The 23,634-nt window shown below is 43.4% G+C and overlaps 2 protein-coding genes and 1 pseudogene across 5 annotated transcripts in view; 1 reads left to right on the forward strand and 2 right to left on the reverse strand.

The window, feature by feature from the left end:
• The first annotated feature begins 1,034 nt into the window (after positions 1-1,034).
• PPT1 (palmitoyl-protein thioesterase 1) lies at positions 1,035-17,200 on the forward strand. Its single transcript, XM_040231578.1, has 9 exons — positions 1,035-1,190; positions 5,489-5,598; positions 5,807-5,934; positions 6,412-6,482; positions 7,977-8,079; positions 11,061-11,151; positions 11,982-12,080; positions 13,835-13,906; positions 15,769-17,200. The coding sequence occupies exons 1-9, from the start codon at positions 1,067-1,069 to the stop codon at positions 15,889-15,891; spliced, it is 921 nt and encodes a 306-aa protein (XP_040087512.1). The 5' UTR covers positions 1,035-1,066; the 3' UTR covers positions 15,892-17,200.
• Positions 15,431-15,598, reverse strand: LOC120857143 (annotated as a pseudogene).
• A 74-nt stretch (positions 17,201-17,274) lies between the features above and the next one.
• Positions 17,275-23,634, reverse strand: part of CAP1 (cyclase associated actin cytoskeleton regulatory protein 1) — a 28,333-nt gene continuing 21,973 nt past the window's right edge. For all 4 annotated transcript variants that reach the window (XM_040231574.1, XM_040231577.1, XM_040231575.1 and 1 more), the window contains exons 7-13: positions 22,986-23,091; positions 21,576-21,753; positions 20,019-20,194; positions 19,727-19,850; positions 19,505-19,587; positions 19,048-19,191; positions 17,275-18,450 (exon numbers count right to left, since the gene is read on the reverse strand). In XM_040231574.1, the coding sequence (XP_040087508.1) occupies positions 18,367-18,450; positions 19,048-19,191; positions 19,505-19,587; positions 19,727-19,850; positions 20,019-20,194; positions 21,576-21,753; positions 22,986-23,091 (895 nt within the window). In that variant the 3' untranslated portion in view covers positions 17,275-18,366. The remainder of the gene's footprint in view (positions 18,451-19,047; positions 19,192-19,504; positions 19,588-19,726; positions 19,851-20,018; positions 20,195-21,575; positions 21,754-22,985; positions 23,092-23,634) is intronic.

The following is a 23,634-nucleotide window of genomic DNA, read 5'->3' on the forward strand; positions in this document are numbered from 1 at the left end:
CGATTGCTGAGTGGGGAAGATCCCCTGGAGGAGGGCATGGCAACCCACTCCCCTATTCCTGCCTGGAGAACCCCATGGAGAGAGGAGGCTGGCAGGCTGCAGTCCATAGGGTTGCACAAAGTCAGACATGACTTAAGAGACTAAACAACACCACCACATATACAAATTTACCTATCCTTTAATAAAATCCACCTCACAATTTTCCATTATATAAAGGATACACTTTAATTCACTTAAACTCTCCATTTAAACAATTTCAATGTTTTGCTGAAAAAAATAATTTTCTTCTTTTGCGGGCAAGGCTTGAGATTATTAATCTGGAGGCAAGTGAAAAGTGGGAAATGGTGAATGAGAGGTTCCTACCCTAATTCAGCTTTGAGATTATACCAGAAAGTGGCAGTGGCTTTTTCCACCATGCTTACATCCATCAGACACTTTTGTCAATCTGGAAGTTGTGACACTTCTAGAAAACATGTACCTTCCCTCTCTATCTTAGCTTATACCAGTCCTTCTCTGGCATTTTATCTTTGCCTTTTGAAGTTCTATCTTTCCTTCACGATAGCGAACACCACAATGCCATGATTAGCCCTGGAAATTATAACTCTCCTTCAATTTCTGATAAAGAGCTGAGTCAGAGCTTCCTCCTTCCCTCTTCCTTCTCTTCCACAAAGTACTTTTCTTCTAAAGGCAGGGCGATGCAAGGGTAAGAGCAAAGCCTTTGGATCCACCAACGTACTATCTCTGTGACCTTGGTTGCTAACCCACATTCTCAGTGCCTCAAGAGTCTGACCTGTAAAATGGGGAGAAGTGTATTTGGGTGTGACGGGGATTAAAGCAGTTACCAGATGGAAAGCGCTTAGAACAGTGCTTGATGCACAGGAAGCACTGAGTATATGTTGGCACGCGTTTGATTTCTGGTGGCGAGCAGTCTACTGCGGCAACTAGCCAGGAGAGACGCCCGTCGGCCCGCGGCCACCCAGGCGGAGGCGTGGCGGATGCGACGCGCCCGCGCCCGCGCCCGCATAGAGGCCGGGGCAGGGGAGCGCGGTCACGTGATAGGGTCAAGATGGCGTCGTCCAGCTGCTTGTGGCTCTTGGCTCTCGCTTTCCTGCTGGGCTCCTGCACTTCTCTGGCGCTGGGGCATCTCGACCCGCCGGCTCCCCTGCCGCTGGTGATCTGGCATGGGATGGGTGAGTGAAGGAGGGAGTGAGAAGAGAGTCAGAAAGGTTTGGCCACCTTTCCCTCTCCAAGCCTGGGTTCGCGTCTGCAAAGTGCAAGTGTGGAGGGCGAGGACCGTGGTCACACAGCACCGGACTGGCTCCACGTTTTAGGATTTAGGGGTTACCCTGCATTGGAAAGGGAGATGATGAGGAAGGAGCTGTCTTCTGCTAAGCGCTCACAGTGGGCTGTGCACTACGGTAGGGTTTTACGCGGTGTCCTGGTTTAACCTCAGGGCAGTGGCGTCAGGGTGCAGCATCGGACTCTCGCTCGGGAAGGCGGGGTTGTGCCTGCGTGACCGCGGCATCTCCATCCTTTTGTTCATTCATGCATTGAACAGAGATTTCTTAGGCTCCTGTAATTCGCTTATACTTTTGACGCGTAGCTGTTGATTACCTACTGGATCCTGAGGATACAGTAAACTAAACAGACTAAATTCTTTGCTCTTTTAGAACTTCCCAGTGGAAGAGACAAACGATAAATAAATAAACATATGTCAAACGGTGATTCGTGCGATGGAGGAAAATAAAGCGGGGGAGGGGGAGGATAGAGAGTGCAAGTAGGGGCTTGCAGTTTCATAGAGCAAAGTCAGGATTTACTGAAAAAGTGATTATCTGAGCAAAGGCCTGTAGTCCATGAGAGAAGATGCCATGTGAGTGTATGGTGGAAAGATCAGCAAATGCAAAGTCATGAGGCAGAAGTATATCTAGTATGTCTAGTGTGTTCAAGGAGCAACACTCAGGTCAGTGTAGCTGAAACGCAGTGAGTCAGAAGAAAATAGGGGTAGGAGGATGGCCTGCATATGTTGTTGGGGCTACTAAGGCTACTGTAGGAACTTTGGCTAGAAAAGATGGGACATTGTTGTGAGTTTTGAGCAGATGAGTGGCATGATCTGATTTGCATTTTAAAAGCACTCTAGTTCCTATATTCCTGATTGAAGGCGGGAGGAGAAGGGGATGACAGAGGATGAGATGGTTGGATGGCATCACCGACTCAATGGACATGAGTTTGAACAAGCTCCGGGAGGTGGTGAGGGATAGGGAAGCCTGGCATGCTGCAGTCCATGGGGTCAAAAAGAGTTGGACACAACTGAGTGACTGAACAAAGACAAGTTGCTATATTGAGACTAGATTGTAGGAGGTCATGGACCTTTGCAGGGAAAAAAGTTAGAAAGATTTTACAATCTAAACAAGGTGCTGGGAAAGATTGAAGGCAGGAGGAGAAGGGGACAACAGAGGCTGAGATGGTTGGATAGCATCACTGACTCAATGGACATGAGTTTGAGTAAACTCTGGGAGTTGGTGATGGACAGGGAGGCCTGGCGTGCTGCAGTCCATGGGGTTGCAAAGAGTCAGACATGACTGAGCGACTGAACTGAACTGAAACGAGGTGACGGTGACTTGAAAAAGTATAGTAAAAGGGGAGATGTTGAGAAGTAGTCAACATTTGGATACAGTTTGAAGATAGAACCAGTAGGATTTGTTAACAGATTATATATGAGATAGAAAGGAGTCAAGGATGGTTCCATGGTTTTTGGCCTGGACAGCGAGAAGGATGAGGTTGTCATTTTACCAAAATGGGGGAGCCTGTAGGGTGAACAAATTTGGGGTGAAAATCAAGAATGTGCTTTGGGACTTACTAAATTTGAGATGTTTGTTACATATTCAGGAGATGTAGAGGCATTTGGAGTGTGGAGTCTTGAGACAGATACAGGCTGGAGGATTAAGTTGGGAACCTTTGGCATATGGCTAGTATTTAAAGCCGTGAGACTGTGCAGGATCATGTAGGGAGTGACGATATTCAGAAGAGGAAAGAGGGTCTAAAGACCGAGCTCTGAGGCATTCCCAGCACCTGGAGGATGAAGAGATGGAATGCATGCGTGCTAAGTCACTTCAGTCGTGTCTGACTCTTTTGAGCCTGTGGACTGTAGCCCGCCAGGCTCCTCTGTCCATGGGATTCTCCAGGCAAGAATACTGGAGTGGGTTGCCATTTCCTTCTCCAGGGACTCTTCCCAACCCAGGGATCAAACCAGATTCTTTACCTTTAAGCCACCAGGGAAGCCCCCAAGGGGATGGAGAGGAATTAGCAAAGGAGACAGAGATAGAACAGCTAGGGAGAATGTGGAGTCAGAAGAATGCAATGTCTTGAAACCACGTGAAAACGTTTCAAGAGGAAGGGATAGCAAACTGTGAAATGTTGGTAATAGGTCAACTAAGATGAGGGCTAAGAATTGGTTATTGGATTTAGCAATGGGAAGATCACTAATGACCTTGATTAAACCACTTTTAGGGGAGTGGTGAGAGTGAGAACCTTATTGGAATAGGTGAAAGAAAAATGTTCAGAGAGGAATGAGAGTCAGTAGGTAGAGATTGTTTTTCAAGAGTCTGTGCCAGGGCCTCGGGCTACTGCAGTGGAGATAAAAGAGAACAGGTGAGCTCTGTGTCCTCCCAGAGCACAGCCAGTCTGTTTGGAAGCCACCTAAGTAACCCGTGATTATAGTTCAGTGTGAGAAACAGAACATGCTTGAGCTCTTTTCCTTCTTTAAAAACGAATTAAGTTTAGCTCTCAGGTTGAAAATGGAATGATTAAGTTCAAAATGGAAAATGATCTTAGCCCACTTATCCTACTCAGCAGTCAAGACACTTTGCTTCCTATTCTCAGTTCTTGGTTCCTTGAAACAGGGAGAAAAAAAAGTGCAGAATGTAAGTTCAGTGTCAGTGCTTACATGAGCTTTCTTTACTTGTCTTGGTCTAGTCCTGGCCCTAAAGAGAGAGAAGATTTCAAGGTGCTTTGGGGCCTGTGAACAGCAGATGTTCTAGAGGATAAGAGACCATGCACCTCTGCTTATTTTCAGTTGTGAATTTGGGGTCCCCATGATACCGTATTGGGCTTTTGAAGCTATTACATGAGCTGAGCAAAAAATGTTCTTTTTGTTGTTGTTGAGGGGAAATTCATGGAACATACACTTACCCTTGTTAAAGTACACAGTTCAGTGGTATTTAGTGTGTTCATGTTGTGCAACCACCGCTTCTCTCTATTTCAAAACTTTTTCATCACTGCAGAAAATATGTGTACCCCATTTTAAGGAATCACTCTTCACCCCATCTTCCCATCACCCCAGGAAATGTTCAGTCTGCTTTCTGTTTCAATGGATTTGCCTGTTCTGGACGTGTCATATAAAAGGAACTATACAGTATGTGACCTTTCATTTCTGGCTTATTTCACTTAAAATAACGTTTTTGAGGTTCACCCATGTTGTAGCATGTTTCAATACTTTGTTCCTTTTTATGGCAGAATAATATTTTCCTGTATATATCTACCATAATTTGTTTATCCAGTCATCCATTGATGGACTTTTGAGTGTTTTCTACCTTTTAGCTATTACAGATAATGCTGCTTTAAATATTCTTGTACAAGTCTCTGTTGGGACGTATGTTTTCACTTTTCTTGGTTGTGTATTTAGAGTTGAAATTAATGGGTCAAATGGTCATTGTGTCTTTAACTTTTTGAGGAACCATCAAATTGTTTTCACAGTGGCTGCACCATATTACATTCCCACCAGCAATGTAAAGAGTTCCTATTTCTCCCTATCTTTGCCAACACTTGTTATTTTCTATTTTATACATTTATTTATCTATTTTTTATTGTTGGCTGCACTAGGTCTTCGTTGCTGTGTGAGGGCTTTCTCTAGTTGCAGTGCGTGGGCCTCTCGTTGAGGGGGCTTCTCTTGTGGTGCACGGACTCTGGGGCGAGGGGCTCAGTAGTTGTGGCATCCAGGCTTAGTTGCCCTGTGGCATGTGGAATTTTCTAGGACCACATCCCCTGCATTGGCAGGGGGATTTTAACTACTGGACCACCCGGTAAGTCTGTTATTTTCCATTTTTAAATACGTTAATTAAAAAAAAAAATTGAAGGCTTTAAAGGCATCTTAGTAGCTTTGCTATGGTACCTCATTGTGATTTTGATTTGCATTTCCTTAATGACCAGTGGTGTTGAACGTAATTTCGTGTGCTTGTTGGACATTTGTATATCTTCTTTGAAGAGATGTCTGTTCAAGTCCTTTTCCTATTTTAATTAGATTATCTTCTTGCTGACTCGTAGAGTTCTTTGTATATCAGATATTAAACTCTTATGAAGTATGTTTTGCAAATATTTTCTTCTGTGTGTTGTCTTTGCATATTTTCATTAATGCCTTTGAAGTACAAAGTTTTAAAAAGTTAAATAATGTTGTTTTTACTCATAAGTTTCCATGATCATCTTTGTTGTCTAGGAGACAGCTGTTGTAATCCCTTAAGTATGGGTGCTATTAAAAAAATGGTTGAGAAGAAAATACCTGGAATTCACGTCTTATCTTTAGAGATTGGGAAGACTCTCAGAGAGGTGAGGCGCTTCACAGTTCTGTTCCTTTGAAGGTTTGCTGACTGATTTTGTAGACTGTACTATTAAAATGCTTTACCTTGCATACAATGATACTTAAGTTCCTGAGTGCCTTCTGAGGGTACCAGCCTGAATAAGTTTGCCTCTTAGAGAAGGTGCCAGTGCTTGTATTCAGCCTCGTCCTTTTATTTCTCTGTGGCTTCTCTTTTAGGATGTGGAGAACAGCTTCTTTTTGAATGTCAACTCCCAAGTAACAACAGTGTGTCAGATTCTTGCTAAGGATCCTAAATTGCAGCAAGGCTACAATGCTATGGGATTCTCCCAGGGAGGCCAATTTCTGTAAGTCCCTTTCTGTTATATCATACCACTTATATATCGTATCACGTGAAACTGACTGTTTGCCCTTTGATGCAGATAGATCTGTCCGTTTAGTGTTTTTGGAATCTTCATCTTCCTTGGATGGGAAGCTCTTCTAAAATAGCCCCTTGAAAGAAGCTCTGTGGAACTTAATTTATTTTCTATGAAGGAATAAAGATTTGTGTTTGGCTGTATCAGAGGAAAATAAATCCTGAAACTTTGTGGCTTTGGGGAACCACAGATTAAGTAACTTAATCTGGGAAGGTTTTTTTTTAACTTAATTTTGTATTGAGGTATAGTTGATTAGCAGATAATGTTGTGAGTTTCAGGTGAACAGGGAAGGGACTCAGCCATACATATATATGTACCCATTCTCCCCCAGACTCCCCAGGGAAGTTGATTATTGATGATCTATTTCCATCTGACAGTGGAAACTGATAACCTTTTTTTTTCCTCCAGGCGGGCAGTGGCTCAGAGATGCCCATCACCTCCCATGGTCAATCTCATCTCAGTTGGGGGACAACATCAAGGTAACTTTGTCCTTTTTACCTAAAATATTCTAGCATCTCTGTTTGTACAAGAAGTCAGCCATCCTCCCCCAAATCCTGTTTTTCTAAGTTATAACAGAGTAGCCAGCAGTGATGACAAAACAGGATTCCAGACACCTGGAACACGGGAGTCATTACATTACCACCTACTTTTCTCTAATATAATTGACATGATTTCCTGCAGTTGAGATGGTTGCAGCCATGTAACAGGCAGTGGTTGAGGAATTTGGAAAGTCCAACAACTTTCCTGTTTTCTGACACAAGTGGTGTCCTATTGAATTGGGACTTAGGCAATGAATAGTGTTTAGGCTTTTTTTGTCTGTAAAATTAACAGCAGAGATTAAATCTTTCAAAAAAAAAACCCCAACAGGTTTGCTATTTAGACAGAATTAATAAACTTTTGGGGCAGATGTGTCTTGGGGTAGAACTTTATTTCTGTTCTGATGGATTTAGCTGTTAAGCTGATTGAGTGTAGGAGCAGGATTCCCCTTATAATCAGGAGATTGGATTCATCCAATTAAGTGTTAATTGGGCAAGTAATTTGGTATCCTAGGGTCCCTTTCACAGAGAGAAGCTAAAATAAGACGCTGCCCATCTTACGGGAATTTTTCAGAGGATGAAATAAAATAACAGGTAGGAAAATACTTTTTAAAAGTATATGTTTTATTCAGATGCAAATTGGTAGAAACAGCTTTATCATTCATTCATTGATTCCATGAATATTTATTGAAAACCTCAAAACAAGACAGATAAGGTTTCTGCCTTCATGAAACTTCCATCCTAGTGTGGGGAGACTAGACACGAAACATTTAGCAAACAAAATAAATATAGATAGTAGTAACTGTCATAAAGAAAAAAAATACAATAATGGAAGAATAGTGGGTATATTTGTGAAAGGCCTGGGCTCTGGAACCAAACTGCTCATGTTCATATCTTGGCTCCATCACTTACTGTCTAACCTCAGACAAAGTATCTAACCTCTCTATTTAAAAGTTTCCTATCTATAATATGCTCTAAATCATGATTTCTACTCCACAGGGTGGTTGTAAGGATTAAATTAATTATTGCCAATATATGCTTAGAATTGGTATGTCTGGTACCCCCCAAAATGTTATTGATGAGGACGCATGTATAACTGGGTTGGGGGAGGAACGGGTTGAGCACTGCTTGAGCTATGCTTCTCAGATATGACTTATCTAAGCCAAGACCCAAGAGATGAGAATGAGGCCCCCCACTGAAGCAGTAAGAGAAGCACATCCTCCGGAGGGAAGTAGGTGCAAAGGGCCTGAGGCAGAAAGGAGAGGGAACACCAGGAGGAAGCTGGTTAAAGTATTAATTCCAAATACATTATTTCCTTAAGAAATGAATGAGTGAAACCAGGATCTATTTCTGGTTTTTGTTTCTCTCAATGCCCTGCACATAGTAGGTATTCAGAACATGATTTTTAAAGGCATGAGTATTTGTCTTCTGCTGTAGGTGTTTTTGGACTCCCTCGGTGCCCAGGAGAAAGCTCACACATCTGTGACTTCATCAGAAAAACACTGAATGCTGGGGCTTACAACAAAGCTATACAGGAACGGTATGTACGGTTAGCTGAAAAGGATGCAGAACTGTCACTGCGTGATAATGTCATGCGGACTCTCATGCTAACCGTGATTCTAGGAGTAGCTGCGAGTGATATTTAAATGATATTCAGATGATTGTGAATATCTTTATACTATCTGCTTCATTTTATTGTAAATCTAAAACTGCTCTAATAGTAATTTAAAGAAAGGGAGGACATTTTTCTATATAAGAAGAATGTAATTACCTTTTCATCTTTAAAAAGACAAGCCTATAGAAATTACTCAGGCTAAGAAACTACTGTTAATATTTGAAGGACAGATTCTTTATATTGTCAGCAGCAAAGGCTTAACCTCTTACATCAGTGTCCTCAACTACATATGTTTGGGTATTTCAAAATATTCAGAATTACTTTTGGAGTAGGTTGTCCTTCAGTTGTTCCCAAACCTAAATTATATGTCAGACCCCCTGGGAAATTCATTAAAAATGAATTCCAGAGCTTCATCCCTAGAAATTTGGATTTAGTAGGTCTGGAACATTCTGGGTGATAGCTGAGATTTGGGATCAACTAGTAAGGTTGTGGGGCTTCCCAGGTGGCGCTCGTGGTAAAGAGCCTGCCTGCCAGTGCAGGAGACATAAGAGACTGGGTTTGACCCCAGGGTCAGGGAGATCCCCTGGAGGAGGGCACGGCAACCCTCTCGAGTATTCTTGCCTGGAGAATCCCTTGGACAGGGGAGCCTGGTAGGCTATAGTCCATGGGGTCCCAAAGGAATCAGACATAAATTAGCGACTAAACAACAACAAAGCAAAAGAATAAACTGTGATAAACTCACAAGGGCAAAGAAAACAGGAGAGGAGAGAAGAGATGATAAAAAAGATGTCAGTATGTTTTTTGAAAGAAAGCAGGTGAATGAGTGATAATTGTTTTAGCAGAGTAGAAAATTCTGAAGCCTTTATGTCTGTTGAAGGAAACACTGACAAGAAGGGACCAGTTCACTTTTTATAATCTCAGAAAGACTCAGGAGTTTGACATCTAAGATACTTTGGTGGAGTAAGTGCATGAGACTCTTGGTTGAAAATCTGTAGAAACAATGATCAGACTCCCCGAATCCCTTAAGTGTATGTCCAAGTGACTGCTCATCCCCAACCCTGACAAGAGAAGCCAAATTTATTTTCTGGAGCAGTTTAACTCAAGAAGTACCAGACTTTGGGATAATAAACACAGGATAGTGATAAGACACCGTATTGAAAACCCACCTCCTCCTGTTTGATTCCCAGAATGATAGCAGCCAGGTTATTAGCTCCTTGGCAGAAGTTTGATGGATCCCTCCCTGAAAAAACTGGTCCCAGAGAGATCTGCAGGCTGATGTTTTGCAATCCTCCAGCAAATCAGGACTCCTTCTGACTACCATGTGGTGAAACCACCAGTAGATAGCTGTCTAAATTAAAAGACACTTACTCCTTGGAAGGAAAGTTATGACCAACCTAGATAGTGTATTAAATAGCAGAGACATTACTTTGTCAACAAAGGTCCATCTAGTCAAGGCTATGGTTTTTCTGTGGTCATGTATGGATGTGAGAGTTGGAGTATAAAGAAAGCTGAGTGCCGAAGAATTGATGCTTTTGAACTATGGTGTTGGAGAAGACTCTTGAGAAGTCCCTTGGACTGCAAGGAGATCCAACCAGTCCATTCTAAAGGAGATCAGTCCTGGGTGTTCTTAGGAAGGACTGATGTTGAAGCTGAAACTCCAGTACTTTGGCCACCTCATGTGAAGAGCTGACTCATTTGAAAAGACCCTGATGCTGGGAGGGATTGAGGGCAGGAGGAGAAGGGGACAACAGAGGATGGAATGGTTGGATGGCATCACCGACTCAATGGACATGGGTTTGGGTAGACTCCGGGAGTTGGTGATGGACAGGGAGGCCTGGCATGTGTCGGTTCATGGGGTCACAAAGAGTCGGACATGACTGAGCAACTGAACTGAACTGTGTGAAGAACTTCCATTCAGCTCAGCTCAGTGAAAGTGGCTCAGTTGTGTCCGACTCTTTGTGACCCCATGAACAATACAGTCCATGGAATTCTCCAGGCCAGAATATTGGAGTGGGTAGCCTTTCCTGTCTCCAGGGGATCTTCCGAACCCAGGGATTGAACCTAGGTCTCCCGCATTGCAGGTGGATTCTTAACCAGCTGGACCACAAGGGAAGCCCAAGAAATCTGGAGTGGGTAGTCTATCTCTTCTCCAGGCGATCTTCCCTACCCAGGAATTGAACCAGGGTCTCCTGCATTGCAGGCAGATTCTTTACCAACTGAGCTACCAGGGAAGCTCTTGTTTAAATATGAACAGTGAGCCAAGGACCGCCACCCCACCCTCCATCAGACATCTGAGGAAAGCTTCCAAAATAGAAGACAGATCAAAACAACAAAAAGTAAAAAGGGACTTGGAAGAAACAGATGGCAATTCAAGAAGCTGAAGGAAACCTTAAACAAAAAAAAAGCCTATATTATTATCTTCAGAGATAAAGAGATCATCCATGACACTAGAAAAGAATTCAAATAAAAGCAATCATTAAAGAGTAAGAGAGAGATCCTGGAATTTCAAAATAAGATAGCCCGGGGACTTCCCTGATGGTCCAGTGGTTAAGACTCTGAGTTCCCAATGCAGGGGAGCCTGGGTTCGATCCCTGATCAGGGAACTAGATCCCCCTTAGTACCAGCTAAGGCTGTGGCAGAAAGAAACAAGGTGCAGTGATGGACAGTGATGGAGGAAGTGCCTAGTTTGGCCAGAATGGTCTTTGAAGAAATGATATTTACGCTAGGTCTCAAGGACAAGAAGGAAGGAGCATAGGAGATGCTAAGGAAAAAGGGATCAGGCAGCAGGAACAGAAGGCTGTGGTCTTTTGTCCCTTCGATCTCTTGGTGGCCTGTGCCCAGGGCCATGCCTCGGGCATACTGACTAATGTGCCGCTTGGTCACCTTTCCTTCTTTGTCTCCCACAGCCTGGTGCAAGCAGAATACTGGCACGACCCCATCAAGGAGGACATATACCGCAACCACAGCATCTTCCTGGCAGATATTAATCAAGAGAGAGTAAGCACCCAACCCAGGCTACCATAATTGCGCATCCCCTTTCCTGTTAGGGACATTATAAACAGATGAGCAGTGACTGTCCAAAATATCCCAGGCAGAACCCAGGAAACCGGAAGTTCTGTGTTGGGGGAGGCGGTGCTTATGAGGTTCAGTTCCTTCTAGGGAGGCTGAAATTCATTTGGCTTCTTCCTGTGGATTCTTCCTCTTGCCTAGTGTTGAAGCAGTGGGGTGAACTCAATAGGTGCTGGCTGGCAGGAACCTCAACTGCTGCCTTACTGAGGGAAGCCTTTCCAGTGGATCGCATTGGGGTCATATTTTTTCAGAAGAGTGATTTACTTAAGAAGAGAGACTGCACAGGGGACTGAGTGTGTCCCAGAGATGAACATGGGAGATTCTGACTCAATTTTTATTGGCTTATCTGGAGGTTTATAACAAACAAACAAAAACAGAATTTGAAGAGGGGAGCGATGGGAACAGAATAGTATGGCAGAACCACTCAGAGTTTGCAGTTTCTTATTTTGCCTTGGCTTTCTCTGGCTAGAAGCCTTTGACCTATGTGATGGAGACCTGTGGAGCGCAGTGACAGATTCATGGTGGCCATTCATGGTTGCCATCTGTACGCTATGGTTGCTAGGAGCATTGTCAATCAGATGGCATGTTAAGAAAAAGGCTGTACCTGGTGTATTCTGGGCAGGAAGCGAGAAAAGCAGCCCATAACCATGGAGAAGAAACCCAGGGTCAGGCAGACCAGAGCACTGTAAGGTTTTAATTCCCTCGCTAGAATCTGATGGTAATGTCCCCAAGGTTCTTACTATTGACTTTTCCTCCAGGGTGTCAATGAGTCTTACAAGAAAAACCTGATGGCCCTCAAGAAATTTGTGATGGTGAAATTCCTCAATGATTCCATCGTGGACCCTGTGGATTCTGAGGTGAGATGCTTCTTAGGCTACAACATGCCAGGAGACTGGCAGAGAAAATAGCATTAAAACACAGCTGCCTGGGGGCTTCCCTGGTGGTTCAGTGGTTAAAACTCTGTTCTCCCAATGCAGGGGATGCAGGTTCAGTCCCTGGTCAGGGAACTAAGATCCCATATGCTGCAACCAAGACCCAATGTAGCCAAATAAATAAATCAATTTAAAAAAAAGAAAAAAAAAAAACCCCACAGCTGCCTGCTGGGAAGAATTGTCAGTCCCTTCCACCCACATTTGTGTAGAGCAGGGGTTCTGAGGTCTATAAATGGGACACTCAGGGTTATCACCCCTACAACCCAAAACTGTTTGCAAACTTATATACAGCTGACCCTTGAACAACATAGGGGTTAGGGACGCTGGTACTTGGCGCAGTCAAAAATCTACATATAACTTATAGTTGTCCCTCAGCATCCACAGTACTGAACAAAACCCACATGTAAGTGGACCCGAGCAGTTCACACCCATGTTGTTCAAGGGTAAGCTGAAGTTGCATTCTCTGAGGAAAGATCTAGAAATTTTTTATCAGATTTTCAGAGATCTGTGATCCAGAAAAGGTTCGGCAGCACCAGTCCAAAATCTGTAACTCCCTGAGGTTCACATTCACGTTCAGCCTTGACTTGGCTTTGATTTCTTTCCAACCTAATCTTACTTCATTGATCACTTCATCCCCTCTCTGACCAAGTCATATTGCGCTACTTGAAATGCCCTGCTCCTGGAACGTGTTTCTTCTTTTGTGTTCCTTTGTTCATGCTTTAGTCTCTAAAATGCCCTTCCCTGGCCTTCTCCACCTGACAAGCTCCTGTTCAGCTCAAATGTCATTTCCTCCATCCAGAAAGCCACCCTTCTTCTAGGCAGAATTTGCTCCCTCTTAAGAATTATCAGTGTTCATCACACTGTGTCAGAGCACGCCACAGCCCGTGGGCTGAATCCACCCTGCACCTGCTTTAGTAGGGCCCACGAAGGAAAATGGTTTTTGTTTTTAAATGGTAGAAAAAAGTAAAAAACTTTGATAATGTGAAAATTACGTGAATTACAAATTTCAATGTCTATAAATAGTTTCATTAGAATGCAGCCATATTGAGACTTCCGTGGCAGTCCACTGGTTAAGACTCTGAGCTTCCACTGCAGGGGACGTGGGTTTGATCCCTGGCCAGGATCCCACATGTCATGCTGGGATGCAGCTGGGGGCTGGTGAGGAAAGACAGAGGAGAAAAAAAGAATGCAGCTATATTCATTTAAAAAATACTGTCTCATGTCTTCTTTTGCATTACAATGGCAGTATTTAGTAGTTGCAACCACATGGCCCCTTAAAGCCTAAATTATTTTGTGTTTGTTGATTATGGAAAAGTTTGCTGACCCCCATGCTAAACAATTAGTTGTGTCTGTGCATTGGACCAGAGCTGCTTAAAAGTAAGGACTGTATACATAAATTCATCTTTGAATGTTTATACAGCACAAGGATTTTCAGAGTAGGTGCTCAGTAACTGTAGGAAGCAGCAATTCTAGGGCATGGGAAAGCTCTTTGGAATGATTAACTCATACCTCAGGATCCACCCTTAAGAAGAAATGACTCAAGACATGCTTTGTTGTCCCTCCTTGCTGCAGCCTTAGGGAGTTGTTCATCGGTAGTCTTAGCTACTAGCCAGTCTTGAAATAGTCTGGCAGTGTGCACGTGTGTCTGATCTGACCTCCTTTCTTCCTCCTCTCCTTAGTGGTTTGGATTTTACAGAAGTGGCCAAGCCAAGGAGACCATTCCCTTACAGGAGAGCACCCTCTACACACAGGTAACTGGGGAGGAGCAGTGCAATCCTTGTCAGCCTCTCTGGGAGCTGCTAGGTGCTTTGGTGACACATTCCTGGTCCTGTACACTCCAGCACAGCAGGTGCTGTGGGCAGGGCTCATTAGGCTGCTGATTGTGGCACCAGCGTATCAGGCACGGGTTTACTGAAGTCTCCATCCTGAAGGTTGAAGGACCTGCTCCTCGTGTTTTCAGGCCTGGGCAAGGGACATATCTCTAACTCCTTCTGATAACAGGGTTAGAACTGGCTTCCTTTGCTGAGGCGCAGTCCATGACAAATCCAAAGAGCTCCCACATGACAAAAATATGGAGGGCTGTTACTTCAAAACACTAATATCAATAGATGCTGAAGTCCTGTTTTTAAACCAGGCACTGATGGGGAAAGCTCCTCCTGCAGGAGACTGGAACAGAGCTATGAATTTTGTTCAGCAGTGGCAACCCACTCCAGTGTTCTTGCCTGGAGAATCCCAGGGATGGGGTAGCCTGGTGGGCTGCCGTCTATGGGGTTGCACAGTCGGACACGACTGAAGTGACTTAGCAGCAGCAGCAGGTCTTTTTTTTAAGCAGCTTTTCACCACTCGGGTTCTGGAGTCTCTCACACTCTTCAGGCTTTTATCTTGGAGATACTCTTCCTAAAGTGCAGAAATGATGCATCTGAACCACTTGCCTTCTGTTCAGATCCCAAGTAATTTCAGAGGCCAGTTGTCATCTCTTGGCCTTTCTCCTGCCTCTGGTGCCCTGCCACTGGTGAGGTAAAAGGAAGCTAGGGTTTGTTAAGAGTTTTGCAAGTTAGAATTAACTTGTCATGAAACTCAAATTGGTGGTTTGATGCTTTTGAACTGTGGTGCTGGAGAAGACTCTTGCAAGACCCTTGGACAGCAAGGAGATCCAACCAGTCCATCCTAAAGGAGATCAGTCCTGAATGTTCATTGGAAGGACTGATGTTGAAGCTGAAACTGCAATACTTTGGCCACCTGATGCGAAGAGCTGACTCATTTGAAAAGACCCTGATGTTGGGAAAGGTTGAAGGCAGGAGGAGAAGGGGACAGAGAATGAGATGACCGGATGGCATCACTGACTCAGTGGACATGAGTTTGGGTAAACTCCAGGAGCTGGTGATGAACAGGGAGGCCTGGCGTGCTGCAGTCCATGGGGTCGCAAAGAGTCGGACACAACTGAGCAACTGAAGAGCAGGAGCAGCATTCTGGCAGCATCCTAACTGCTCATCTTCCCAACTCATGTTCTTCAGCATCCCAGCTGTCATGACTTGTTCAGCTGCAGAATGTGGAAGTGTCTGAGTTTTGTTATCTAAGAGTTGGGTATGTTTTAAGTTCTCTAGCTAATGTTCTCCTATCTTTGGCTCAGTCCCACTTGACATTTTGAGGCAGTTTTGTCCATGGCTTGCCCACTTGTAGGTGGTCCTCCAGAAGCTTTGGGAAACTTTCCAGAAAGCAGAGTATAAAACCCTGTATAGAACCACCTCAGTGGCACATAACTTTTTTTTCCCCCCAATTGTTTGACTCCATAAAAATCAGAAGACACTAGTGGACCACCAACCAATCCCCATGGTGTCAGAAGACAAGAGAAGACAAGGTAAGAGAAGACAAGTCAGCTTAGCTACATGGTGGACTAAAATCCTACCACCTAAGGCTTCAAGCAGTGAGAGGAATGGCCATCAAAAATACGTTTTTAATATTAGGGAAAAGAATGGGAGGGAAGTATCCTTGTTGGCATTTCATTTACCTAAATTTTAATACTCAAGAGAAAATACTGCATTTTTGAGAATATCTCGTTGACTTTATGATTTTACTGTGAAACCAAGCTTAATTATGGCCTTTTTCTCTGCAGGACCGCCTGGGGCTAAAGGCAATGGACAAGGCTGGACAGCTGGTGTTCCTGGCTCTTGAAGGTGACCATCTTCAACTGTCTGAAGAATGGTTTTATGCCCACATCATACCCTTCCTTGAGTGAAACCCTTGTAGTCTGAACCAGAGCTCAGGGAACCCCTCCCACTTCCAAACCAGTTCCCTCTGTGCCCAAGCCTGAGCTCAGATCCAGCTAGCAACTAATCCTTTTCTTTAGTCATCATCGAACATGCCCCGCTTGGAAAGATCCAAGATACGAATCTTATCCTTTGCCTCATCCTATCAGCAGATGGTGTTGAATGCCAGTTTAATTAGCTAATAGCCATGGAGCTTGTTTCACAACCTTTGATATGGTCAGACTCTTTTAGGAATCAGGAGTTTGCTACAGGTCAGTGCCAGAGCTTTGCCCAGCCCTGGAAGAGACTAAACAAACTAAACCGATGAGATAGTCTAAGATGAATGACTTTCTCAGGAAAATCTAGCCACATCTCAAGCCAAGGGGCCAATACCCAGGCCTAAGGTATTCACATAAAATGCTTAACTATTCTGGTGATATGACCAGTGCTCGGAAAAGTATTGCTTGGCTAATGCAACCATGTAATTTCTTTAAGGCTGCCCTCCTCTGAGTATGGTACTTTCTGTGTGTCTTGGGTATTTTACAAATTCTGGCAGCCCATGATCTTGCCTTGGTAGCACTGTCTCCTTAGGTAGTGATGAATTAGTTGCTCTGTCACAAAAGGAGGGAAGTAGCAGGCAGTTGGATTGCTTAAGGCAGGAAGTACACATATTGCTAAACTTAGATGGGGACGGTAGGGAAGTTTAAAGAAAAATGTAAAAATTTAAAAAGGAGGAGGTAGCTGGTTCTTTCCATTCCACCCTTGATAAAGCTATCCCTTCTGAATATGACTGGTGGTCTGGATTCCAGAGTTACTCTATTGCTGGCATTAGCAAAGACTGGGAGGGGAAAAAAATGTGAACAGATCAGGCTTTCTAACTTCCATCTCAAAAATGTGTATTACCAGCACACTCCAAACTGCTTCTGATGTGTTCTGTGAAAAAAAGATTGCTCAAGAAAGCTTAGGGAACATTCCATAACCCTTTTCTCTTGGAGATCAACCCACATTAGAATATTAAGGACTCTTGAGAATTTCTGCTGAAGACAACATCTTAGCCCGACTCCCTTACCCCATGAAATCCTAGCACCACTTTTGGAAGACTGTTCTGCAGAATGCCCCGTCTGTGGAAACGATTAGCTGCGTCTGAGGGAAGCACTTTATTAAGTGCTACAAAGTTTACCTTCTGGTTTTCCTTCATCTTTCAAGACTTTTCAACTAAAACAAGGGGATGAAAGGCAAGAAGTGGGGACGGGTGAAAACAATTTTATGAAGTTGTCTAAAATAAAGAGTAGTTTCTTATCCTTGGTGTCTGTCATTTTTCTTTTCAAAGTTCTTACATTTCTGTTCACCAAATATCATACATAAATACCAAGTGAGTTTGGTATTAATTTTATTCTATTTTCTGTATAACTTTAAGTACATAAAGGTTTATTTCCACAGGCCTCAGGAAATGGGTAGAAATCACAGGACAATCTCTCTTCCCACCAAAAAAAAGTTGCATATTTTGGTAAAGTGTTTGTCCTAGAGGAAAAACTGGAAGTTGCATTAGCAAGGCTGTGCAAGATTTTTACACAAGACCTAAAAACAGCCTGCAGTGGAGATTTTAGTCCTCTGTTCAGGTGCCCAGACAGAAGCCCAAAGTTGTGAGCGTGACAGTGCCCTGGAAGCAGTGAAGATGGATGACGGGCACCTAGAATGGAAGGAGAAAGGGGAGCCAGATTTCTGGGAATGGTGCGGTTTTCCTTTTTTTTTCTCTCTTTTTAAGTCATCTCTGTGGGAAGGTGCTGGGCAGGGGCCCGAGAGAGAAAGGGTCTGAGACTCCTTTAGCTGGCCTGGGTGCAGGGCACCACCACAGCAGCTAACACAGGATAACCTACGGTCAGGTTTGAGCAGGTGCGGGATGGAATGCAGAAGAAAAGGAATGCTTGTAGGAAATCATTTTGCTAGGAATGCTAGATGGCCAAGCTTCAGCCTTTGGTCCCGTGCAACCCTTGCCTCACTTGTCAATAGTGAAAATTAGTTTAAGTTAGAAGAACTAACTAGGATCAGCTTCTGTTACCTTCACACTCGTTGTTAGAAAAAGGTTAACTTGTGTGTGAACATTCTGACCTGTTAATTCCTGGGACTGCTATAGTCTTCCCAAAAGACTATTTGTTGGTCAAATAACCCCAAAGGCTGAAAGCTAAAACACACCTGTCCTGGTCTGCAGTTGCTTAAGAACGGACTGGCGGTGTGGTTGAGCTGATATGAAAGAGCTGCACCTTCCTGCGGAAGATCAACTGACCTGCTATTCCACCCCAAATCTCAGCCTGAGGTATATTTCAGTGAAGGCAGGTAGCTGTGCTTCTCAAAGCAGAGAAGCAGTTTAAGAGCAGAAAGGTAGAGAAAATCTAAAAAAGAACCATCTTGATACAGATTTATCCCATGGTGTGAGGGAGAGGGCAAGGAACCCAGTGGCACTTCGCTTATCCAGCAATTTCTGTCACTGTGGTGACCAACTTCTGCCCATTCCATAGGGTCTTGAACTGCTCAGGGACTGGGAACTCATTCTGCAAATAGAGAAACAAGTTTAAACCTGAGCTAGGCAACATGGGGTTAATTAAATCTTAACACTTTTCTCCCAATGCCTGTTTGCACTAAACTGTGAGAGCAAGTAGGATGTAATGAGAGAAATGGAATCCTCTTGGGAAAGCCTGGCTATGTGGGCTATGGAACTGGCAGCACCACATCTCAGAGACCACCTCCCCTACCACTGACACAGTGAAGGAGCAGTGCAGTGTAGGAATGAGAGCAGGGCCTCCAAAGCTAGACAGATGGAGGTTTGAGTCTATTTCCTACTGACCAGTGACCCTGGACAGCTGTTAACTCTGTGAGGTACAGATGGGAATGGGAATGTCTCAGCAGTGTGCTGTGACTCAACCCCAGTCCTTTCTGCTACCCTGAGCATCTGCTCAACCTAAGAAAGCCAGAAACCACTCTCCTTAGGGGGTCTACTTTATGGGACCATCTCAGGCTTCCATGTGCTTGAGGTGTGCACAGAAGGGTTGGACCCACTTGGTGCAGAATGTCCATCAACTAGCTTTCTCCAATACTAGCCTTTAGGCCCTTCTGTTTTCACATACTACTAAAGGGATCAAGAAACTTACGAAGTCACCGCCTTCTGTAGGAATGAGGACATTCATCTCAGAAGATTTGGCACTGACTATCTCACAATCCAGGGAGTTCTTGCTCAGGTAAACGTGGCATCCATCTGTTTTGTTGATGGAAATGGTTGGCACTTTACCCATTACCTGCAGAGGAAACCAAGAGCACTGAGTTCTGGCCTCTGGAAGAACAGTTAACTGTAGGAAAAGCTTTCCCTGTTTCACGGGAGCACATGAACAACTCACAAGTGTACAACAGATACTTGGATACTAGGGGTGGGTGGGGATGGTGCTGGAAACAGCTCACGATAAGGGCCAACTCCTTTCCTGCCACATCCAGAGCAGCTCAGCTTACAGACCCCAGAGAGTCAGATTTCTACCACAACAACATCTGTGGGTCGGCTGTGTCTCTTTCAATTAATCCCCGAGACCAAAGGAAGGAGCCAAGTTATCGAGTTACCTGAACTTTGACATCCTTACTATTGATTATCTCCACAATGCCCACCACGTCATCAAACACCAGACCAAGTTTCTTACAGTTATCTAGGAGAAGAAAGGGAGCAGGTTAACAGTATAACTTTAAAGGAAAGCACTTGATTAAGAATCTCTAGAAATAGGGGAGGTAGGGTGCCAGCCTTCTTGAGCTCTAGGACACAGCCTGCCTTAGCCAAGAAGAACTTACCCACTGTAATGGAGTTAATTTTGCCCTTGATTTGCAATGTCGAGTTCACACACTTGAATATGTAAGCCACCTGTTTCAGCTCTGTATCCTCTATCACCAGATTGGAAACATTCTCCTGATTTTCCTGTTAAAGAGATCGCCTTTTAGGAACCTCACCACTAAGCACACCCCAAAAACCAGACCGTGCCAAACTTTCTTTCTTATAGTCAAAAGCCTGCACTTGTTTGGCTGTGCCCGTTTAGTCTCTTTGCCCCCACTTCTTGTTCCCCCACTCTGGGTATTTTTAACTCACCACTCTCCACTTCTTGCCCTCCAGTTCAAGTAGAGCTGGCTCCTTCTTTGTGACTGGTTTGGGGGGATCTGGTTTAGATGCAGAGAAGGGTTTGGGGCCACTTCGTATCAGACCACTCTGAGCCTTCAAGGCAGGGTTCTTGTGAGTCTTCATGTCATCGGATACGTGTTTCAGAGCTGTAAGAACAACAGCTGCTTTGTTCCTGTCCTTCATACCACGGCTTTGAGCTGAAGCAATAACCAACTTCTGCTATCAGAAGTTACACTGATCCTTAACCAAAAATTCAAAGAAAAAACCCAGAGCCTCTGAGATGTTCTCTCTCATACCGTTGGAGAAGCACTTTTATAATTCTCTTCTTCCTCCAGGTTAAATTATAAAATTCCACTAAAAAAATAAGTAAAATGCAGAATATGTATATATGGGGGAGATGGGGATAAAAACACAAGAAAAAGATCTAGAAAGACACTAAGTATATACTCACAAAATACATACAGTTTTTAAAGCAACAGAGGAAGAAAAAGTACTATGTGATAATAAAAAAAATTTGGTAAAAGGAAAAACCACCTCATTCACAGCTGACTTACCACCCACCCCCAATCAGTGCTGGCACCTGAAACTTCCCTTCCAATAATTTTTCTATTCATAGTTGTTTTTTATTTAGATGTAAGCATACACACTTAGACCAAAAAAATCTGGTTTAACCAATTAACACAGTAAAATTTTTCTCAAGTTAGCCTATAGTTTCTAAAAATATCTTTATTTTTTTAAGGGAAAAAAAATTCCATAATCACCCTCAATAGGCTGACACATGCCTTGCTTATGAACAGAGCCCAATCTACATAAGCAACACTAGCTTTTTAGCATCACCACTCCATGTGGTTAGTTTTTTTTCTTTAAACACTGCATGGTTCATGGCAGAAAAAAGACTTAACAGTTGCATAATATTCCATCATGAGGAACATACCACAGTTAACCATTTCTCTTAAAGTTGGATATATAGATTGTTATACCATTCTTAGCTACTATAAATAATAATGCCTAAAACTTGTCCTTTGAATATTTTTATAGGTAGATTCCTAGGAGAGTGTTGTATAACTTAGACTTCAACCTACTGTATATAAGAGTGTCTACCTTTTCTATGCCAACATTCGGTCATTCTTATGCAAGTTTTCCATTATGACTAATATACATCCTTGGAGGAAGTTAACCACCCCCTTCCATGATGACTTCCCAAAGAGACCATGTGGTAACATGGAAAAAGCTCTGGAGAAAACCACTGGCACCATGCCTTGGCATAATACAGTAGGTACTCTGTATGTGCCCCTTAAATCACTTTCCAATGGGAAGAGAGATTCCCACAACTATAATGACCCATTTTCAATTTCCATTTAAGCCAGCTCTGCTGTCCCTTTAGGCAACCTGAAAGAATGTAACACCCCAAATGAATCTCCCATAAACAAACCATGATTCTGGTTTACAGACTGCCAGGTTGCTAGCTGGTAAGCTCTTGCCAAAACAAGTTATTTACTGACTCCTCTTGCCAAAGCATTCACTTACCATGTGTGATGCTCTCCCCCTGATTAATCTGCGCAAAGAGTGCTGAGCGTGAAGCAGAGTCATCTGAGCCTGAACTGGTGGGGACTGGGGGGGGAGGTGGGCCTGGTGGGGGAGGAGGAGGACCGGATCCAGCAGAGGGTCCAGATGGCAAGCCACTCAGTTCTTTTGCCACAGGCCCCTGGAACAGTAAGTGCAGTGTCAACTTTTCTTCCCCTCAGTACCAGCCCCAACAGGATTTTACACGTGTCCAAGATACATGGGATTCTCACTGTAGTCCTCGAAGCAATGATTAATGCTCCCGACCCACACCCAACTCAGCTCCATTTTTCCAGCTCTAAACCTAGAGTTCTAAAAATCTTAGTGTATCAGCAATACCCCAGACTTACAAAATCCAAGTTTGATTTTACCATCCCCTCCCTGCTCCCCTTCCTGTACAATCACCCCATTTCTATTTTAGCGAAAGGTATTAGCATCCAAGCTTGACTGTTAATCGTCTTCTCATTAACTCATTCTATTATCTTGGTTGTACCTCCCTAAGTTTGTTTGTATCACCCTCTTGCACCATGAGTACTTACACAGTCTGAGCATAAGCCCTTGCCCCTAATCTATATACTAAGACTCTTTTAAAGACAAATCTGATCATTACCACTATTTTGCTCAAATATTAATATATTATTAATATATCATTAATGTATTAATTAATGTTTTGATATATTAATATGTTAATATATCGTTAATATATCATTAATATATAATGATAAGAAAAAATGTATTGATTTGGCTGTGCCAGGTCTTTGTTGTGGCACGTTGGGATCTAGCTCCCTGACCAGAGATTGAACCGAGATCCCCTGCATTAGGAGTGCAGAGTCCTAGCCACTGGACCACCGAGGAAGTCCCCTTATCTCTTGTTACAAAGACTAAATGTCTCAACTACTTCCTTTTCAGCCTTTCCTCCTAAAAATTTGACTCTCTCTTCTTACTGAAGGCAGATGACCAATCTCTACATTTATTCTGCACTGACTTTAAGCTTTGCTGTTACCCATCTCTCCCACTTCCATCCTATACCTGAGAAGTCTCAGATGAGAATATGACTCATCATATGACTCCTACAAGTACAGTCTCTCCCAGTTGAGAATCACTTTCTCATACTCGGTAGTGTGCACCTTTATAACAGCACTTGGCTTGGTGATTGGTACTGGGGTTTCATATCTCTATTTTTAAGCCTTCTGAGGGTTGGGATGTTATTTATTCTTCTATTTCCCCTCCAGCCCAAGCATGTCCCTGACCCATGTTTACCGACACTGAACAGAACTGAGTATTCTTTCCCTCACCCTTGCTTTCTTTACTCTTTTACCCCTTTTCCTTCTCTCCTACTTCCTGGAGGAATGACAGGAGGGGATGAGAACTCACCGTTCTGCTCCAGGCCAGTCCGGTGGTATGGAACTCCTTAATGTAAGCCTGCAGCTCTGTCCATATACTCAAGTAAGCTTTGACCCAGTCCACGTGCTTTTTATCCCTGGGAAAATTAAACAACAACTCACTGCAGGCAGTCAGGGTACATTACAACAATGATTCCAGATCCTTCCTATCTATGAGCTCACATTTTCTTGCCTGTGATGCTCCTTAGGCTCTGCTCAATGGCAGCTTTTCTATCATAATTGAGTTTCTCTTTTCTTTTTTAAACCTATTCTCTTACCCTAATTAGACCGAAGTCCATACCGACAGGAACTCTATATCTCTACTTCTTATAGCAATATGCCTTAAACTTTTTAAAGTAACAAACTGTTTTTTCAAAGCATAAGACCTTAGGCATAATCTTATATAAAAAACTAAAAAGAGCAAATATTCTGTGCCTGAAACCATGATCAAGAGGGCTCTCAAGCATCACTATGGATCTTCAAGACTCCAAGAAACTCAACTGCCTTGTAACACAATGCCTCAGGTCAAAAATATGCCTTCCTCCAAAAAATTAAAAATAGAACACTTCCCTTTAGGAGGAAAGATGATGCTGTGAAAGTGCTGCACTCAATATACCAGCAAATTTGGAAAACTCAGCAGT

This window comes from Oryx dammah, unplaced genomic scaffold (genome assembly GCF_014754425.2).
Source record: "Oryx dammah isolate SB20612 unplaced genomic scaffold, SCBI_Odam_1.1 HiC_scaffold_28, whole genome shotgun sequence".
Taxonomy (NCBI): domain Eukaryota; kingdom Metazoa; phylum Chordata; class Mammalia; order Artiodactyla; family Bovidae; genus Oryx; species Oryx dammah.

What these genes read in the sequence shown, in the direction of transcription:
- PPT1 (XM_040231578.1), top strand. Translation starts at nt 1,067, where the DNA reads ATGGCGTCGTCCAGCTGCTTGTGGCTCTTGGCTCTCGCTTTCCTGCTG. An exon ending in TTGGGAAGACTCTCAGAGAG is followed by an intron (nt 5,599 to 5,806) that starts GTGAGGCGCTTC and finishes CTTCTCTTTTAG; the next exon opens with GATGTGGAGAACAGCTTCTT. An exon ending in CAGATATTAATCAAGAGAGA is followed by an intron (nt 11,152 to 11,981) that starts GTAAGCACCCAA and finishes CTTTTCCTCCAG; the next exon opens with GGTGTCAATGAGTCTTACAA.